This window comes from Vipera berus (assembly GCF_964194415.1).
Source record: "Vipera berus genome assembly, chromosome: 13".
Taxonomy (NCBI): Eukaryota; Metazoa; Chordata; class Lepidosauria; order Squamata; family Viperidae; genus Vipera; species Vipera berus.
In genome coordinates, this window is record NC_138216.1 from 5463209 (window position 1) to 5482433 (window position 19225).

Here is a 19225-nt window from a genome sequence, read left to right on the forward strand (position 1 = left end):
ACATTGAGATTAGCTGGAGAGAAGAGGTCGAAATCGGCCTTCCTTGTTGGATGTGAGGGGGGGGGGAAAAACCCATGCAAAGTGACAGGGAAAAAAAACGAGCCTTCACAATATTATTTTTAATTTTATTTCTTTGGGACTTGGTGGAGCAGTGGGCTAATGCCTCCTTAAGTATAACACCAGCCGCCTGCAATTACTGCAGGTTCGAGTCCCACCAGGCTCAAGGTTGACTCAGCTTTCCATCCTTAGGTAAATGTAGGTAAAATGAGGACCCAGATTGTTGGGGGCAATAAGCTGACTTTGTAATAATGCTGCTTGAGATGGGGCCAAAAGCCCTAATAAGCAGGCATATACATAGAATGAAGGCTACTGCTAAGCACATTGGTTTGTGCTTCTTAGATTGTGAGCCGCCCTGAGTCTTCGGAGAAGGGCGGGATATAAATGGGATTTTTAAAAAAAACTTGTCCACCTAGCTCAAAGGACTTTTGGTGGAATTAGATTGAACCAAAAGAAAAATAAAGATGTAGTTGCAAAAATAAGGGGGTTAGGAGTTGATGACCTCCAAATAACAATTCTTCCCAGACCTTGCTGTTTAAATCCTTAGCAGATTTCTGCTATATTTTTTTTACACACACACACAAAAAAAAACAACTGGCACTTACCAACAGGAGTTGGATAACACAATTACCAACAATTAACGCAACTTGGGTCCAGGCTTCGAAGAAGAGATAATTTCCTGGAATTCTAACTAGTTCTCCCCACTTACTTTTAAAAATTCCAAACTTCTTTTTATTTATTTATTTTGCTTGTTGACTAGGCAAAGTCATTTAGAAAACACTGTGTGTAAAATGTGTCTTGGGTGCGTGGTTCCTAAAGAGTTATCACGTTCTAAATGTTTTGCTTTGGCAATGCTAAACAGCTCTTCCACAAGAGACCCCACAAGGTACGATTAATTTGCATCCAGTAGTATCAGATGTTTGACCGATAAGTAGTATATTAGACTGCCAACTCTTAATTCGAAAGCCACAGACTTCTAGAAAATTCTAGATACATGTATAAAACCATAGCAACACCCCTTCCTTTCGAGAGTTGTCTTGATAGGACATACCCGTAACACTGTTGTTGCCCTAAATTGCCATTGACATTTACATAATGGATGGTCGATCCGCTGTATTTTTAGATCCATCTGTGCAAATTACAGAGTCTCTGAGAAAATACTTAACTCCAGCATTTATTCAAAACCCTTGAAAACGACCTTTAGGACATTATCTCCATGGCTTGCTGTGCAAAATCTATCACGCTATTGGAGAGCCTCATTTTAAGGAAAAAAATATACCGGAAAGTTTTTTTCCCCCTCAGAGGCAGAGTTTATGCGTTGTTTACAACAGGACCACATTCATTCGTGGTATTCAGTCAAGATCTGCTATCTAAACTACATTGCTCATTGCTGGGTGTGAGCCCATCAAATGAACGGTCCTTTTTTCCCACAATTCCACTTTTGCAACAACACCGGATATTTCAGAAGCTTTTGAAGGCACCTTAAATCTGCCTCAATTTTTTAAAAAAATCTTTATTCATCCTTGAAAGTTCCAAAATTCCTGGAATTCAAATACCATTAAGATTCTAAACTGTTGCTAGGCATCACCATCACCTTGCCTACCGCAGTGTTCTTCCTTAACGTGATATTTTCAGATTAATGGTCATTTCCACTTTCCGTGTAGTCTCTGTCTATGCTGGGTTCCAGATAGATCCTGCTGAGGACTGATCACCATGGATCGTCAAAAGCCGACTTTTAAGAAAGCGTTAACTTTCAAGAAATCACCTTCCCTCAAGCCTTCGATCAGTGGTTCTTCGGATCAATTATCTGACAGGAAAAGTTCATCTGATGAGCAAGGGAGGACCTTTGACAGACGGAGATCTTCTGGCAGAAGGAGGTCATCCACCAGAGAGAGCTCATCTGACAGAAGACGATCATCTGCCAGGAGGCCCTCTACGAGAGGACCATACTTCAGAAGGAGGTCATCAGATGAGCGAGGGAGGACCTTTGACAGACGGAGATCTTCTGACAGAAGGAGGTCCTCCACCAGAGAGAGCTCATCTGACAGAAGGCGATCGTCTGCCAGGAGATCTTCTGCAAGGGAACCATATTTCAGAAGGAGGTCATCAGCTGACCGAGGGAGGACATTTGACAGGAAGACTTCTTCTGACAGAAGGAGATCGTCCACCAGAGAGAGCTCATCTGACAGAAGACGATCATCTGCTAGGAGGCCCTCTACAAGAGGACCATACTTCATAAGGAGGTCAACAGGTGACCGAGGGAGGACCTTTGACAGAAGAAGACCTTCTGACAGAAGGAGGTCTTCTACCAGAGAGAGATCATCTGACAGAAGGCGATCATCTGCCAGGAGATCTTCTGCAAGGGAACCATATTTCAGAAGGAGATCATCAGCTGACCGAGGGAGGACATTTGACAGGAAGAGACCTTCTGACAGAAGGCGGTCCTCCACCAGAGAGAGGTTTTTTGAAAGAAGAAAGTCATCTCTAAAGTGGCCATATTTCAGAAGGAGGTCAGCAGCTGGGCTGACCTTCAGAAGATGGTCTCAAGTATCATCAGGTATCATTATAGCTAAATTCCTTCTCACTTGCTCTTCTTCCTTCTTCCTTCCCTCAGTGCGATCAATAATTTGATAAAGTCTTGCGACTGACCTTTTCAGATTTTGGGGTCAACAAATGCTGCTCCTTGTGGAAAAGTCCCAGAGATGTTGATATCACGGTTACATTCCTCCATGTACTTACACAATGAATTAATGACTGCAGGCCAACTCTTTCTTTAAGCAGTGCTTATTATTGATCGGTGAGCATCTGACGGCATCCAGTGAAATATGCATCTGATTCAACTTCAAATTTCTCACAAGCAGGCAGCCACCGATGCTTAGTAACAAATGCCTTTTCAAAGTTTCCAGTGTTTGAGGGGCTCCTACAAAGACGAGGAGGTCAGGCTATTTTTCAAAGCACCAAAAGGCAAGACAAAAGAAACAGTGGTTGGAAACTAACCAAGGAGAGAAGTAACCTGGAATTTGGGAGACATTTCCCAATAGTGGAATGGCTTGCCTTCAGAAGTGGTTAGATGCTCCATCTCTGAAGGCTTTCAGAGACTGGACAGCTATTTGTCTGAAATGATGTAGGGGTCTCTTGTATCATTTCAGGGGGTTGGGCTGGAAGACCTCCGAGGTCTGTTCCAACTCTATTATTCTATGTTCTGAAATAGGACTTTATAGGCAGTTTAAATGACGTGCCACTGAAATTTACTATTTCAAGAGCCAACGCCATTAGATATCCTCAAGCGTTGGGGCTCAACTTTTGATTGGATGCCATTTTACAAACATTCCCATGTTTTTTCTTTATTTCCTATAAAGCCCGTTGCTAAGCTTTGGCTTGAGCAAAAAGCTCTAGTGTAGAGCACGTCGATTAGATTATGATGGCTAACTGCTTTATACTTTTGGCCAGGATCTCTACAAGCTTTGTAACCTACTCGTATTCTTTCTCTGCAGATGAAGACAGTTTATATTCTGACTTAGAAGATTATGAAAGTGACTGGGATTCAAGTAAGCAAGCGCCCCCCCCCAAAAAAAAACATATTTCTAATCTTGCATATAATGCAAATTCTAATGCACTAAGGGTTGGGTTGCTTCAACATTTCAGATTGTAGAAAAAATTGAGCCAGTGAGCCTAGTTAATTAGAATCAGACTAAGGAAAGACAAGTTTTATCAACACACCGATCCATACTTTGCGGGCATTTTTCAGAATGCAAGAGAGCTTGATCTGAATAAACCAAAGTTGGCTTTTAGACAACATGCTCCAATATAATCCACGGTTTATAGTAGTTTGCACAATATGCTGGCTATTTATGGCTCAGCACAATTCCTTCCAATTACGCTGGTAAGAAAGCAAGATCTAAAGTGGACTAAAAAGCAGGGGTCCTCAACCTTGGAAACTTTTAAGACCTGTGGACTTCAACTCCCAGAATTTCTCAGCCACACAAAGCTGGCTGAGGCATTCTGGGAATTGAAGTCCACAGGTCTTAAAGTAGCCAAGGTTGAGGACCCCTGGACTAAAGGACTAAAGATTAAAAATGTAAATGTGCACCTTTTGTACAATATAGTCCAGAAGAACTGTGTTATCTTAAGAAACTGGGCAAGATGGGAGTCCTACACTAACGATTCAACAAAGCTCAGCTTTTTGAAGTCCCCTGCATTTGTCACTTTAGACGAGTCTTCGGATATGGAGGATTCTGAACATACTTTGAGCACAACCATCAAAACAAATATTCAGATGGACGAGGATGGTCTTGGTATCATACTTATTCAGAATGGGCCTTATCTCCAAGTTTCGGGTGTGGTAGAGAAAAGTGCTGCTGCCAAAGACGGCAAACTCCAAGCAGGTGAGGCGAAACCACAAAACCAGTGTGAGACCACACAAAACCAGTAACAAGATGAAGACCTATTCACAACAATGGGAAAAAGGGGTTTTGGTTCCCAAGTGTGGAAAAACCCTAACCCTAAGCCAGGGGTAGGCAACCTCGGCTCTTTTATGACTCATGGACTTCAACTCCCAGAATTCCTGAATCAACTTAGCTGATTCAGGAATTCTGGGAGTTGAAGTCCATGAGTCATAAAAGAGCCAAGGTTGCCTACCCCTGCCCTAAGCTATACTCCAGGGGTCCTCAACCTTGGCAACTTTAAGACTTGTGGACTTCAACTCCCAGAATTCCTCAGCTGGCTGAGGAATTCTGGGAGTTGAAGTCCACAAGTCATAAAAGGACCAAATTTGAAGACCCCTGTCCTAGCATGAAATTTCAATCAGCTGCCCAGAGGCACCTTGTTGGGGAGATGGGTGGCATAGAAAATCAATCAATCAATCAATCTTCGTGGTGAAGGACTGCTTGGTTTTTGAGCACTCAACACTTCGGGATGTGTTCTTTATTACCTTGTTTTCCAGACCTTCACAAACACACACACACACACACACACACCATTTTGTTATGCTTGATTGAAGCTGATTACTTTCTTAAACTTAGTACTGCAATTTTCAACTGTTTCTGAAGCAATGATTGGCAGCTACCACAGATCAATCCTGTTTTTTTGTTTTTTGTTTTCATTTCAGGAGATATCCTACTCAAAATTGGACACGCTAATGTCCTAGGCTGGACCTTGCGAGAACTCAGACAGCTCCTGCACACCGTTCCCATAGGGACCGTTCTGCAAATCCAGGTTTACAGGGATTTTATTAAGATCCCCAGCCGGTGGCAGACTGCCCTCGTAAACATCCCTGAATTAAAAGGACCTGCAACAGAGTAAGAGCTTGTTATCTGTCCCAATTTTTGAGAAATAAATACTGAAAAACAGTGTGACGATTCCCTGCAGGAACTGATCCTTCTCTACATTTCAGCATAGAGAGTTACGCCAGTGAGGAAAATTGGACGAGCAGTGAAGACTCAGAGAACGAGAGCAAAGGGAAGGTTGAAGACAGTGAGGAGGGCAGTGAGGAAAGCTACCAGGAACCTGAGCGCGAGAGAGCTTTATCAGTGGGCGGTATCCGTAGCATCCACAGCTTCCATGGCATCCATAATGCCCATAGCATCCATAATGTCCATAGCTTCCATGGCATCCATAACGTCCGTAGCTTCCACGGCGTCCATAACCTCCATAGCTTCCATGGCGTCCATAACGTCCGTAGCTTCCAAGGCGTCCATAACGTCCGTAGCTTCGACGGCGTCCATAACGTCCGTAGCTTCGACGGCGTCCATAACGTCCGTAGCTTCCACGGCGTCCGTAACGTCCACAGCGTGTGTAACGTGAAGGCTATGCGCTCACTTTCCGTCGAGCCTTTGATCCACCAACCCAAATGGATCTCCAAAGACTGGCACATTTTTGAAAGGAAAACCTACACCTTTACGGTGGGTTCCGACATCGGTTGTGACATTATGATCCACCAGGACTTTGAAACGGAAAGCGAGGCGGATATGTCAACGTTATACGTATCGTCATCGTCTCCGTACTGGACTATGCCGAAACACAAAGCCCCACCCTCGGTGTCGTCGTCTTCCTCCGTGTCGGATGCGTTCTGGCTTGAAAACGTTTCTTACGAACTTGACTAGAGAGGCCCCTGAATTTATCTTTGGCCCAGCCAAGATTGCGGGCGCTGCATTGGACCTTTGGGCTGGATTTTTGTGTCCCCCCCCCCATAATCCCTGAACTGGAAATCGGATTTCATCTGTTTCGAGATGGGAAAATCTGGGGCTTTTTTGAAACGAGAAATGCCCTCCTGTGGAGGAACTATTTTAGAAGGGTAGAAGAAAACCACAATCAGTTTTCGTACAGTTTCTGGAAGCCATCCTCTGAAGTAAAACGGAAAGAGCTACGTTCAGCCGCCTTTCACTTTTAGAGGTAAGAATTTACTTCAAAACCACCACACCGATAGTGCTGCCTCTTACATGTCGTATAGATCAGAGGCCCCCATCCTTTTGGGCACCAGGGACCGCTTGCGCGGAAAGAGGTTTTTCCGCGGACCGAAGGCTGCGTGGTTTTGTGTGCTGCCTGCATCCTGCGGATGGGGCTTTGCTTGCTTGTGCAGCCTGGTTGCTGGCATGTTGCGGCCCGGTACCGGTCCACAGACCGGGGGTGGAGGACCCCTGGCATAGAGAATTCTCTTTGAAATAGCTAATCCCAAAGCCCAACATCTTCGTTTATACACCTTACGCTAGGACTCACTTTCTTAGTTTATTGATTTATTTTACAAGCCTTACAGCCCGGTCCAACCAAAGCTGGCAACTTCTGCAATCTAGTTTTTGAAGACAAAATGCTGGCCATTCCGTTGTTGTATGGGTTCTGCACTTTATTTGACGTAGGTAAACGGACACAGACATCTGTTAAGCCAAAGCACTGGGAAGAGCAATCGATCCGTCTTGCTTTGGGGTTCACCTTACAGCCGCACCCTGCGTTTGCTTTCTTACAACTCGTCAGCAAAAGGGGTATTTGACAGGTTTCCCCGGGCTGTCATCGACTTCTTCCCATTAACGAACTTCTTGGCTGCCTGAGAAAATTAAAGCAGAAAGTATGGCTGGTAAACGTATTTAACAATCCGCAAAGTCTGTTCCTTTTAAAATATGCTCTTTTTAAGCTCAAAGTCTCTTTTAAAATAATGGGGGGTGGGGGTGGGGGGGTCCTCGACTTACCATCAGAAGTAGGACCAGAATTTTCGTTGCTAAGCAAGGCATTTGTCGAGTACCTTTTTTTTTTGCCATGGTAGTTAACCTTAAAACCACAGCAGCTGTTAAGTGAACCGTGCCGTCATTAAGTGAATCTGGCTGCCCCTTACTGACTGTTGGAAGCCAGCTGGGAAGGTCACAAATAGTGATCACGGGATCCCAGCATACTGTAACCGTGAAGTGCAAGGACCGCTCAGATCCCTTCTCTTCAGTGCGGCTGTAACTCTGAACGGTTGCTAAAGAAATGGCCGTTAAGTCGAGGACTACCTGTAGAGAGGCAATCTTTCCGACAGAAAAGCAACCTGATGCTAATTTATCTCTATCCCCTTTTCTATTAAATGCAGGCCTTCGAAGACAGCAATAAACGTGGATGAAAATTAGACGCAAAGGCAGACTATCCCCAATTCCAAAGAATTCTCATTTACGGTGTAAGCAATAAGAACTATGGAGTGTGCAAATTAACCGTAGGCCCCGGCTTAATACAGCTGCAATCGGCATTACGGAGTCTCTGTCTCCTAGCACTGAAGAGGGGGGGGGGGGTAACCCATGATTCAGGATTCAGTCACAGTTATGAGGATGGCTGACTATTTTACGATGGAAAACATTAAGACCACAGAATTGCCGCCGTGCCCCCCCCGGCAATTCCTGCCTACTAAACGCAAAGACGAAAAGCTGCTTAATTTGATTTCTGATCTTATTACAATGACTGACTGGTGCAAGGCTTACATTCACAACATCAGCAGTGGTCACCGACTCAATCTGTTCAACCACGCTGGCCGGAGATGTGTACGTCCCTGATGCTAACGCCTGGCTACCGATTTCGTTCAGCAAACCTTCCGAAGACTCCACGGACATAAAAAAAGCTGCCTTCAGCTGCTGCCTGTCAAAAGAATGGGAGGGAAGAGACGGTGAGAACAGCAGCCCGAACACAACTCACAAAAATGGCATCTCTACAGTGTAAAGCAGGGGTGTCCAACCGTGTCAACTTTCAGACCCGTGGAATTCAACGTCCAGAATTCCCCAGCCAGCATGCTGACAAGGCTGGATATCCCTGATGCAAAGCTACTGTATTTTTTAATGAGGTAGGGCAGGGGTCTTCAAACTTGGCCCTTTTGTGACTTGTGGACTTCAACTCCCAGAATTCCTCAACCCGCCAGTAACCCTGGGAGTTGAAGTCCACAAGTCATAAAAGGACCAGGTTTCCACAAAAAAGTGACAAAATATTTGTCGATTGTTACAAGTTAGGGAAAAGGCTTGAATCTAAGATACACACAAAAAATGTAATGTGCAGGTTTTCCTTAGTAGGTCTCATGTCAGGCACAAAAAATTAGGATCATCTATCAGTTAACAAAAGTTCATGACCCAGTTTGAGTCGTAAGCTTTTCAATGCATTACCCCGACAATGCCGACTTTCTCAAAACCATGGGTACAGGTTAAAACTGAATACATTTCCAATTATTGTCACTTTGCTTTCGACAAACGTTTATTTTGTGTTGCAGTTGAATCCAAGGAGGTAGGTTACGCTAAAATGGCTGTCACTGTGGCATTAAGGAGATTCTCTAAGGAAGGCAACATGAGGAAAGTCATCTGAGAAATTGCACGGATGCAAGTGGCCACAAAAATAAGTTTCAGTAAAATATCTCCCAAGAGAAAAGAGCCATAATCATGCACTTTATAAAAATCATGTAATAAATAACTTCAGAATAAACAGATTTCGGATAACGGTGTTTTTGCTCTTTTTTTTTAAAAAAAAAGATCCGACTGGTTGCAAATACAACAAATTGTTTGGCCACTTATCTCAGTACTCCCTCGACTTACACAGCAACGGTTAAGAACCTCAAGCAGACAGTGCTCTTGAGACACCAGGAAGTTCTGCATTCAACCAGATTGGTGAAGTCGTTAAGGTGCCGGTGTAGATAACAAGGAGACTTGAGTTCTAGTCCTGCCTTAGACAGGAATATTGGTTTGGGCCAATCACCAAGAGGTGGTGCATTTGAATCCCATCTTAGACATGAAAACCTGCTTAAGTGACTTTGGGCTAGTTCCTCTCTCTCTCAGCCCAACCCACCTCAAAGGGTTGTTTTGTGGGAGAAATAGGAGTAAAGAATATTATATGTGTTCGCCACTTTGAATAACTTATGAATTAATAAAGGCGAGATAAAACTCAAACAAATACGTAATAAAAACCACGTGCTCTATCTCTGTTACAGCCTTCCTCCTGAATACCACTTTGTTGTTGCTTTTGGGTGATTGAACAAGCTGTGATTTATTTTTATTTTTTTTGAAACTAGCTTATATTACACATGCCCATACCTGATAGTCAAGCACGTTTTAACGGAAAGAAGGAGCCACAATATTTTTGGAGAGCGAACAAGACACTGTATAACCAAAGAATCTTTGGGTGGGGGAGGGGGTGGGGGAAAAAAAACCTTACTTGGCTCTCTTCACTTCTTCTTCGGTAACTCCACCCTCGGACACCGCCTTCACTTGATTCAAAGCAGTTTTGATTACCTTGACGCAACCGTTGCATATAAAATATATGTTACTTTGGGCTGCAATAATTGGAGGCGCTCCACCCTCAAAGACATCCGTTCTTCCCCCCCCCCCCGCCTTTAATCCCTCCCAAAAGAGTTGCACGTTTTGGCACACCCACCCTAAGAACATACTCGGGAGTGCAAGCAATTCACAGGCTTCAAGCTGATCTGGAATTACACCAACCCTGATAACTTACCTCCCTGGTGGCTGAAGCTTGAGAGATGGTATATATGCCAAAAAGACCAGAATCGGAGTAATTTACATTGAATGCTGTAACCTGCAACAGAAGGCCACTTCAGTCAGCTCAGGAATTCTGGGAGTTGAAGTCCATGAGTCATAAAAGAGCCGAGGTTGCCTACCACTGAGTTAGCGTATTCTAGCATGTTATTTTTCCCCCAACATCACCTGTTTTTAACCCTGCAGTCTGCTGGAGAGTTAAGATGAAATTTAAACATTTGCTTACAAACTAAGACTCCTACTTAATGAAATCGAGGCAAATTCATTTTGTGTACTTTAGTGAAGGAATCTCTTCCTTTGCTGAAAGAAAAAAGCATGTTCCTTTTTAGTTCAGGGGGTTTCCAATGGAGGCGCGAGATGAGGAATTCTGGGAGCTGAAGTCCACAAGTCATAAAAGGGCCAGGTTTGAAGACCCCTGGTCTACAAGGATAAGATGCAGCTATTCCCATAGTACAGAAGAAAGAATGCTTCTTCTAAGTGGTGCCCAGAACAATTAAACAGTGGAACCACCTGCCTCCAGAAGCTGTGAATGCTCCAACACTGGAAGTTTTTAAGGAGAGACTGGACAGCCATTTGTCCGAAATGGTATAGGGTTTCCTGCCTGAGCAAGGGGTTGGACTAGATGACTTCCAAGGTCCCTTCCAACTTTATTATTATTATTATTATTATTATTATTATTATTATTATTATTATTATTATTATTATTATTATTATTATTATTGCCAAGCGTTTTAAAAACTGATGATCGGGTGAATGAAAGTCTATCATTAACCTGATTTATACAGTTCAAGAGCTGAAAGGGAAATTTTGTCACCTCTGGCATGAACCAAGGGCAAAGCGGATGGAGAACCTCACACTGATATTCATTAAAGAGAGACTACCTAGTCCGCATTTGGTGACTGATCATAGTTACGACGGTGGAGGAAAAAGTAACATCCGTGGACAGTGTTCACATTTACCACCGTTTTGGGTCTGCAAACCAAAGGGAAGTTGAAGTCAACGCACAATCAAGAGTTTGCTAAACGAGGAATCCTTGTAGTGCCAAAAAACGGCCCGGAGTTATCTTGCCACGCACAGCCAAAAAAATATAGATATATAAAGATGGGGATTTATAAGACCATCTACGCCCTTGATAGAAAGGAAAAATAAGTTTCAGCACTTACATCAAAAGGCAGGGTAGTCGTCTTTGCAATCTCCTGGACAAGTTTGCTGGTAATCCTGGTTCCTCTCTTAATGAGAGGGCCTGCTCCAAGGATATTTTGAAGGACGCTAAATGCATTCACTTCTGCACCTCCCACCGCAGCCCCCTCTGCTACCACAACCGCATGGACGAGGTCATCACGATGCTGTTCTCGGATTTCACCTTTAAGAGAAGGGGAGAAATAACAGTTTAGATGGGAGGTCTCGGCTAGCGGACCAGAGTGAGGGGGACGTGACACCTGTCCTTGCAGTAGTTCCGTAATAAAAGTTCTAAGGACAACAATGGTAAGATGGGCGGAAAACTTTGGCTACAATATAGAACTAGAAAAGTGGCAAAAGCTATGGGAGAGAAATTACAAATGAACGACGTCAACTTCGTATGAAGGAAACTTGACATAAAACGTTTTATAGATGGCACTTGCCACCAGCCAGTTTTTGCAAAAAAATGTTTAAAAATATGTCAGATAGATGCCGGAAATGGTAAGCCCAACTCAGGCACGTACTATTACATTTGGTGGATGTGTGGCAAAGCAAAGGCTTATTGGAAAAAGATACGTGCTTTATTAGAAAAAATACTAGGCGAACATGTCGATTTTAAGCCTGAACTTTTCTTACTAGGTATAATTTATTTTATTTTATTTATTTTAATCCCATTTATATCCCGCCCTTCTCCGAAGACTCAGGGCGGCTTACAATTTAAAGCGCAAATCAATGTGCTTAGCATTGTCATAATGCCTGAAAAGATTAACAAAGGTCTACATTTGATTTTACACGTCACTACAGCAGCAAGAATAATCTTTGCCCAATACTGGAAGAATGAAAGGCTACCACCAGAGGAAGAAATAATCAGAAAAATATTGGAATGTGCAGAGATGGATAGATTAAACTATGAGATTGAAAGATAAAGAAGATTACTACCAAACTTGGGACTTATATTGTTGGTTAGAGGAAAGAATGAAGGATTAGGAATTGAATATGCATTAGCACAGCTGAGACCAGACAGCTTGTCGGTTGAAAAATTAACACATGTATGTAAAAGAAAAATAATAAAAACTTTATTAAAAAAATAATAAAAGTTCTAAGGGCAAGCGGTCCCTCGACTTACGACAATTCAACCCCAGAGTTACTTTGCGGAGACATTTGTTAACTGAGTTTTGCCCCATTTTACGCCCTTGTTGTCAACGCCGCAGTTGTTAAGTCTGTAACACGGTTAAGGGAATCTGGCTTTCCCCCCCCCATTGACTTTGCTTGTCAGAAGTTCGCAAAAGGGGGTCACGTGACACACACACACAGACACACACGGGACACTGCAACTGTCATAAATGTGAGTCAGCCGCCAAGTGTCTGAATTTTGATCAGGCGACCACAGGGACGCTTGTAATAGTCGTTAAGTGTGAAAAGCTATCATCAGTTACTATTCTCGGTGCCGTTGTAACCTTGGTCGCTAAATGAACTGTTGGAAGTCAAGAGCTACCCAGGAATTGCTAAATATTCCCAGCCATCTACGAGCGCTGAAAAAAGGCATCCCACTAAGAAAGCCACAGTAGAAGCCTGTCACTTACCCCCGCGATATATGGCTTTTTCGCCAGCCATGCCAGCCCCGCTACGGATGTTGAGGAACTGTTCTCCAACTTGCTTTAGGTCGCCGTGGCTGACACCTGCAAGATGACAAGAGTCAGAAGGAACAGTCCAAAATGGTCAAAGTGTTGTCTTTTTAACAGAATTCAGGACGGCATAAAACAGAAAGGGCAGATTACCTACCAAGCCCCACCAAGGCCATGCGGGCACTTGTGAAGTTGTTCTGGACGTATTGATGCAACTGTGTGAGAGAAAGAGAGATAAACTCTTCGAAAGAGCTGACTGTCATGGTTCCGACAGATGAAACTCTTCAAAGAACTGAGGCCTTGTTTGTCTTAAAGAATCTTTATTTGAGAAGCATAACATCGGCATTAACATAGTCGAAGCCAACAACTGAGTTCCCCTCCCCTGAGCACATAGTATCAAAGCACAGTTCCCTCCTCCAGTTAAGAGTCATAAATCACGCTCTCCAGCCCACCAATCCTCATCATCTCTTATTTCAACAACCTTAGTTCTCACATTAGGTTCAGTGTTATTATGTCTAGCTAGACCAGGGGTAGGCAACCTTGGCTCTGACTCGTGGACTTCAACTCCCAGAATTCCTGAGTCAGCCATGCTGAGGGGAAAGGGAGAAGTTTCCAAGCTGAGCCATGCCAGCTCAGGAATTCTGGGAGTTGAAGTCCACAAGTCATAAAAGAGCCAAGGTTGCCTACCCCTGAGCTAGACTCTCGTGAACATTCCCCCCCTCCCAGCATCATCTAGCTCTAAAAGCAAAAAGAAGAAAATGGCTGCCTCTCCATCTGTTGTCCATGCAAAAACATCTGACGTTAGCAGCGTTGACACTGATGTGTAATTAACATGAGAGGGTAAAAAGGATCCTTCTGGATCACATAAAAAGTTCTCCACTCTACCATAGAGCAATTAAAAAGATGCCTCCATTTAGTCCTCCAGCAGAATGGGAAAAATTCCTTCCACAGCTGGGGTGCCCAGCTACTCTCTTTGATAGTAAAAGCAGAATATAGTAATCACAACTTCTTGCCCTTCCATTGCAAAGTGAGCTTTGCCTGAATTAAGCCATCTTTTTTTGGGGGGGGGCACTGTCAAGCAAATTGTGGCAGCTGTTAAATGAACCATGAGGTCGTTCAAGCGAATCAGGCTTCGGTCCTACTGACTTTGCTCGTCGGATACTAGCTGGGAAGGTCGCAAATGCTAATCACGTGACCCGGGGGAAATGCTACAACCGTTATAAATACATGCCAGTTTCCAAGCACCGGCATGTTGATAAGGTGACCACGAGGATGCTGCGACAGTACTAAGTGTGAGGACTGGTCATAAACCATTTTTTTTCAGGGCTGTTAATTTTGGAACGGTTGCCAAACAAACGGTGGTTAAGTCGAGAATTACTTGTACTTTGCTGTCTTATCTGTTCACTCTTAAAAGACAACTGAGCTGACACTCATCGTCACATCTGATGCTGGCATGTTTTGCTAACCATTCCTGCAAGATCTGAAGCCCTGCCTTGCCTGAGTCTACCGGTGAACAAAGCAGAGCATCTCCATGCGCTATCACTGCAAAAAGTACCATTCAGATTCTTGCCTGTTCTGATGTAATTTTGCCAATCATGAAATCAGGACAATACAAAGAGTTAGCCAGCGCATTCCGGTAAGCGGCTGCGTGCAAATTCTCCAGAACACCTAGGCAAAAAAACAAAACACAAAAACAGAAGGGAGCATTTTAACTGACTATGAAGCAAGTCAAAGGACTTTTTTCTTATTATTTTAATTGCATGCGCTGCCCAGAGTCACCAGTGTGAGATAAGCAGCTATATTAATGTAATCAATTAAAATCTGTATCCAAACTCTGTTCTACCGGGGGGGGGGGGGATCGTGTTGCTACATACACCGTTTTCTCTCGACTTGAGACACCCATGACAGGATTTTTTTAATTAAAAAAAAAGTAGAAATGAACACTTCCAAGTGCTTAACAAACTAGCAAAGGCATAAATTACTGATATTGACTGGGAGTTAGTGGCACCTAAGTTAGTGGTAGGTAATTAGTAACGGTGACCTAGCCACACTCTTTATCATAGGAAAGAATTAAGAATTGTTGACTAAAAGCAACTACACTCACAGAGAGCGCAATGGTTTTCAACCTAGACTTAGTAGGCCACTTTCAAAACATATTCACAACACTGCTGTGATAATGAGCAAGTTGTTTAGATTTTTTTTAAAAAAACATAAGAATGACAGACCACCTATGGCCTAAATCTAAAAAAAGAACAATTTGTCAGACTCATGTTTGAATTCCACAATGTCCTCTATCAGTCTAAAACACGGACCTCCAAACTTGGCAACTTTGGACTTCAACTCCCAGAATTCCTCAGTCAGCATGGCTTAAAGTTTAAGACCCACAAATCTTACAGTGGCCAGGTTTGGAGACCCTTGGTCTAAAAGAGCAGGAGATAAGAGGAAAGCAAAAGAATGGAATTGGAAGAAGGGGTGGGCTCACTTGTGTTCATCATGGAGCAATTAACCTCTGAAGAAACAGTGTCATAGCAGGAAAAAAGTCCCACCCATTTTAAAGAACTATAGCCAACCAACTTAAAAAAAAACACCACACACTTACAGGTTTGGGGAATGTGAAAGGCGATTTCCTTGTCAAGTTTTAGACGGGTTGTGAGTTCAGATACCTCCCACAGCCTGAATTCCGGAGCGGTAGTCACATTTATTAAATATTCCAGCACAGTATCACTGAATGAAGCAAGCAAAAAAAAAAGATGTATTTTTTTTAAAAAAAGGGGGCTTTCAAGAGAAAAATTATTAGAAAAAAATGTTCCACAATTTTATCAAGGAGAATTGCTCACTGAATCAATTGAAAAGGGGATCTGCTACACAGTTAGATGCTTACATGTAATCACGCAGACATTCAACGGAATAAACCATGTTCTCCCGAGTAGCGGTCACACTAGAGAAAAGAACAAAAATGAAGAACTTACAGAACAAAAAAGATATTGGAAATATCTGAAAACTAGCATTAGCCACATTGTGGAATGAATGGATGAATGTGTGCGTGGGGGTGGGGGTGTCATCAATAGTATTGAGGTGAGATTATCAAACCAACAATCTTGCTCTTACAACTTGTCTATCTTGAGAAAATACTTGTGCAAAACACATCACTAAAATTCCCTCTGCAAATCCAGAAAATCTTTACGATAGGCTCAATGTTGATTATTAAATATGAAAGGCTTCCAGTTTTTCTGCTTGTTTAAAGCCTCAGCTGCTTTCAGTTGCCTACCATGGGCAATTCAAATTCCTTAACAGTTGATTTGATAAAATCCAAAAACTCAAATATGTGCCTTTTAACTAAAAGGATCACCTGGTGAGCAAACCGCCCGTGAGAATCCATTTCCATTTCTCCCAAACCCTTCAAAAGAAAGGCGAACTTTTGGTAACAAACCTGAGATTAGCCGCAACGCTGTCAATGCCCGTGATAAGCTTAAAGGAAGAAGCTCCTTTTGTGGTCTGATGGAAGAAGGTAAAAAAGGTTTAAGAATCTGAGCTGTAATGGAAAATAGGTACTATCAGAAGAAGAGAGAGGAAACATTTGATGGTGCTAATATTGGATCTAGAATGAAGAAGTTAATATATACCACTGAATTACTAATGGACCCAGACAACACGTTGTCTATTAAGTATTGGATTGTAAAACTAAAAAAATTAACAAAATATTTATTAAAAAAATAATAATTCTGAGCTGTAACTATCAAGGCAAAGGGCAGCCAGAAAGAAATGTAACTCTGCCCTTGTGCGTTATAACCAGACACACTGAATCAATCTCATTGCTTCGAGCTATTTAGCTCACGATGGGCAGAATTGAGAAAGATGAGGCAAAGCAAAGGAGAATTGAGCTAAACGGCCAATATTTTTTGGAAATTCTAAAGGCCTGGAGTCTATCCATCCCAACAGCACTAGACTATATTAGAGAGCCACAGCTTCTGAGCCCTGCCCTGGACCTCTTGCTCTCCCATTCTGATGACAAAATATGGTAAAGTATGAGGGACATAAAGTTGAGATAAATTCACTGATTAAAAACTGAATCTATCAACAGTATTAATCAGACATGTCAAACTCGTGAGGTCACGTGACACCATTGCTGGCAATGGGGTGGGCACGGTTTCTTCGAGACTTGTCCGGCCCACGACAGTTTGACACCCCTGGTATTAATGCTAATTAATGCTAACTAGTAATGCTACCTGAAGGAAGGCAAACTTAGGTAATTATAGCATAGTTGACTTTCAATGGCAAAAGTGGCCCTACAACATTTGCTTTTAAGCACCTTAAATTAATCCATCATTTTAGCTTATTCACGTTATGCTGAAATTAACCCTGGCCTAGTGTGTTATGCGAAACCACTCACTGTACTGTAAGCAGCATTTCCAAATTACAAAACAGTCAGACACTGCATTCCAAAGCTTCTAAGTTTGGAGGCCAATCGCTGGGGAGAATTTGATAGCCATCTCAGGCAACCAATTTGGCTAACTGGACCATTCTATATCCTTTCTCTTTGGACCATTTTTAAACACAGGGGAAAAAAAGATTCTTTCATCATTTTATCTGGACTTTACTCAGCTGCCTGACTGATTCTCCAACCTCAAATTCATGTTTAGTGCATTCGGCTTTCTAGAAGAAGTTCAACAAGGGCACCTCACCAGGCTGCTTGCAAGACGGAGCAGATGCGACGTTCCCAAATTGCTGGAAGTCTCATATCTACTGCCTGATTTAATGAAGAGACCAATGCTGGAAACAGGACAATAGTTTTCCAGAGAGGCAATCACCAAGCCACTTGATAACTTTGTGATCTGCATTTAGGAAAAGAGATGTCGGTCCACATAAGACTCAGGTGACCATACCCTTAGGCAAAATGTCAAAATGCAAAGAATACTTCAAGTTCAGATCAACCTCAAGATCCTCAGGGGGAAGTTGCACTCGGGGTGCTGCAGAGCCTTTAACTTTGGGCGCAGCCTGGACGGAATAAAACCTCTTCTGTAAAGGAGAGTACAAGTGTAAGATATATTTGCGTGTCTGTGTGTAAGCTTTTTTTTTAAAAAAAAATGACAGTAAGATAACATTTGCAACACCATAAAAACATTTTAAAATACCACAAAAAATTAAATACAAATCAGAAAACAGGTCCCAGCCCACTTGGGAGTGCAATTCTTCATCCAAGAGTTGTATGTTTGTTTATTTGTCATTTACTGACCATCTTTCCTACACAAAGTAACTCTGGGAGATTTACAATATTACAAAAGGTAAACATTTTACAAAAACTTATACACAATGGGAATTAATATTTTTTTTAAAAAAAGATGAATATGCAACCCAGCTAAAAGATAGGGAGGGGAGGGGAGGGATCTGTTATTAGTCTGATTGACAAATAACAGACCCCCCCCACGCTCAGGTAAAAGATAGGGAGTAGGATGGGGGAGGTGGAATCTGTTATTAATCTGATTGACAGACTAATAACAGATTCCCCCGTCCTTCCCCCCCCCCCGCTCACCCTACTCCCTCCCTCCCTAGTTGCGTATTTCTCTTTTTTTATTAATTCCTATTGTTTAGGGTTTTGTAAAATGGCTATCTTTTTTTAATTGACAATCACACAATCACACACCCCCACACACACCCCCAACTCCTTTGAATACATACCCTTCTTCTCCCTGAGCTGCTACCTTTCAACCTGCAGGGATTTCTCCTCTCCCCCGCGGGCAGAGCCCGACGACCCCGCGACCTCCCTGCAGGGGCGACCCAGCCCTGACAGCCTAACCAGGCCTCGGCCTCGGGTACCCAAAAGACCTTCGGCCTCCCTCAACCGACCCCTGAGAAGCAGCAGCAGCAACATCCCGGCCGCCCCCTTCGCTGCAAGGACCCGGTCAAGGTCGCTCGCACACGCCCGGGAAAGGCCGGGGAGGAATCCCAGGCCCGGCTCCCTCCGGTTTGGCCTCCCCCGCGGCCGGGTAAACTGACTCACGGGGATGCACCGCGCCAGCAGCAGAAGGAGCTTCATCGCCGCCGAGGCCGCAAAACGCCGAGCCACCCCGGGAAGGAAAGCAAGATGGCAGCGGCGGAAGCGAAAGCGGAAACGGCCGGCCTTCCCAGCCTGCCCCGCGCGACCCTCCTTCCCGTCTTCTCCAGCGCCCAACCATAGAGCCGGGGACGTTCGAAGGTTACCTTGGGTTTTCTAACGGGGGGAGTTGGCGGCTAGAGCGTCCCGGCTTGAATAGGAGCATCGAGTCCAGGCAAGAACGTCCGGTTCTAGGTGGCCAGGTTGGCGGACTTTTCCATCAACGGGGCGTTGGAAAGGACACCTGCCCCGCCCCCTTAGGCCCCGCCCCCTTCTCCAGGTAGCAAAGG

At 43.5% G+C, this 19225-nt stretch overlaps 2 protein-coding genes across 2 annotated transcripts; one reads left to right on the forward strand and one right to left on the reverse strand.

Annotated features, from left to right (window-relative positions):
- Positions 1 to 4282: 4282 nt before the first annotated feature.
- On the forward strand, positions 4283 to 6541 carry PDZD9 (PDZ domain containing 9; the record flags this gene model as incomplete). The annotated part of the gene is made up of 3 exons (XM_081337960.1): positions 4283 to 4442; positions 5165 to 5338; positions 5425 to 6541. 3 exons carry the CDS (start codon positions 4283 to 4285, stop codon positions 6156 to 6158), a joined length of 1068 nt encoding a protein of 355 aa, XP_081194086.1. The 3' UTR covers positions 6159 to 6541.
- Positions 6542 to 6869: 328 nt separating this feature from the next.
- UQCRC2 (ubiquinol-cytochrome c reductase core protein 2) lies at positions 6870 to 18987 on the reverse strand. Its single transcript, XM_081338190.1, has 14 exons — positions 18843 to 18987; positions 17777 to 17860; positions 17527 to 17676; positions 16275 to 16339; positions 15726 to 15782; positions 15444 to 15568; positions 14415 to 14512; positions 13002 to 13059; positions 12803 to 12898; positions 11204 to 11403; positions 10000 to 10080; positions 9703 to 9779; positions 7995 to 8148; positions 6870 to 7093 (listed from the first exon to the last, which is right to left on the reverse strand). The coding sequence occupies exons 1-14, from the start codon at positions 18876 to 18878 to the stop codon at positions 7010 to 7012; spliced, it is 1365 nt and encodes a 454-aa protein (XP_081194316.1). The 5' UTR covers positions 18879 to 18987; the 3' UTR covers positions 6870 to 7009.
- Positions 18988 to 19225: the final 238 nt, after the last annotated feature.

Excerpts from the sequence above, each read along its gene's own strand:
- UQCRC2 (XM_081338190.1), bottom strand. The coding sequence starts at position 18,878 with ATGAAGCTCCTTCTGCTGCTGGCGCGGTGCATCCCC. Across the intron at positions 15,569-15,725 it reads GAATGTCTGCGTGATTACAT|TGATACTGTGCTGGAATATT; the intron begins GTAAGCATCTAA and ends TGCTTCATTCAG. Across the intron at positions 8,149-9,702 it reads GAAGAAGTGAAGAGAGCCAA|GCAGCAGCTGAAGGCAGCTT; the intron begins GTAAGGTTTTTT and ends TTCTTTTGACAG.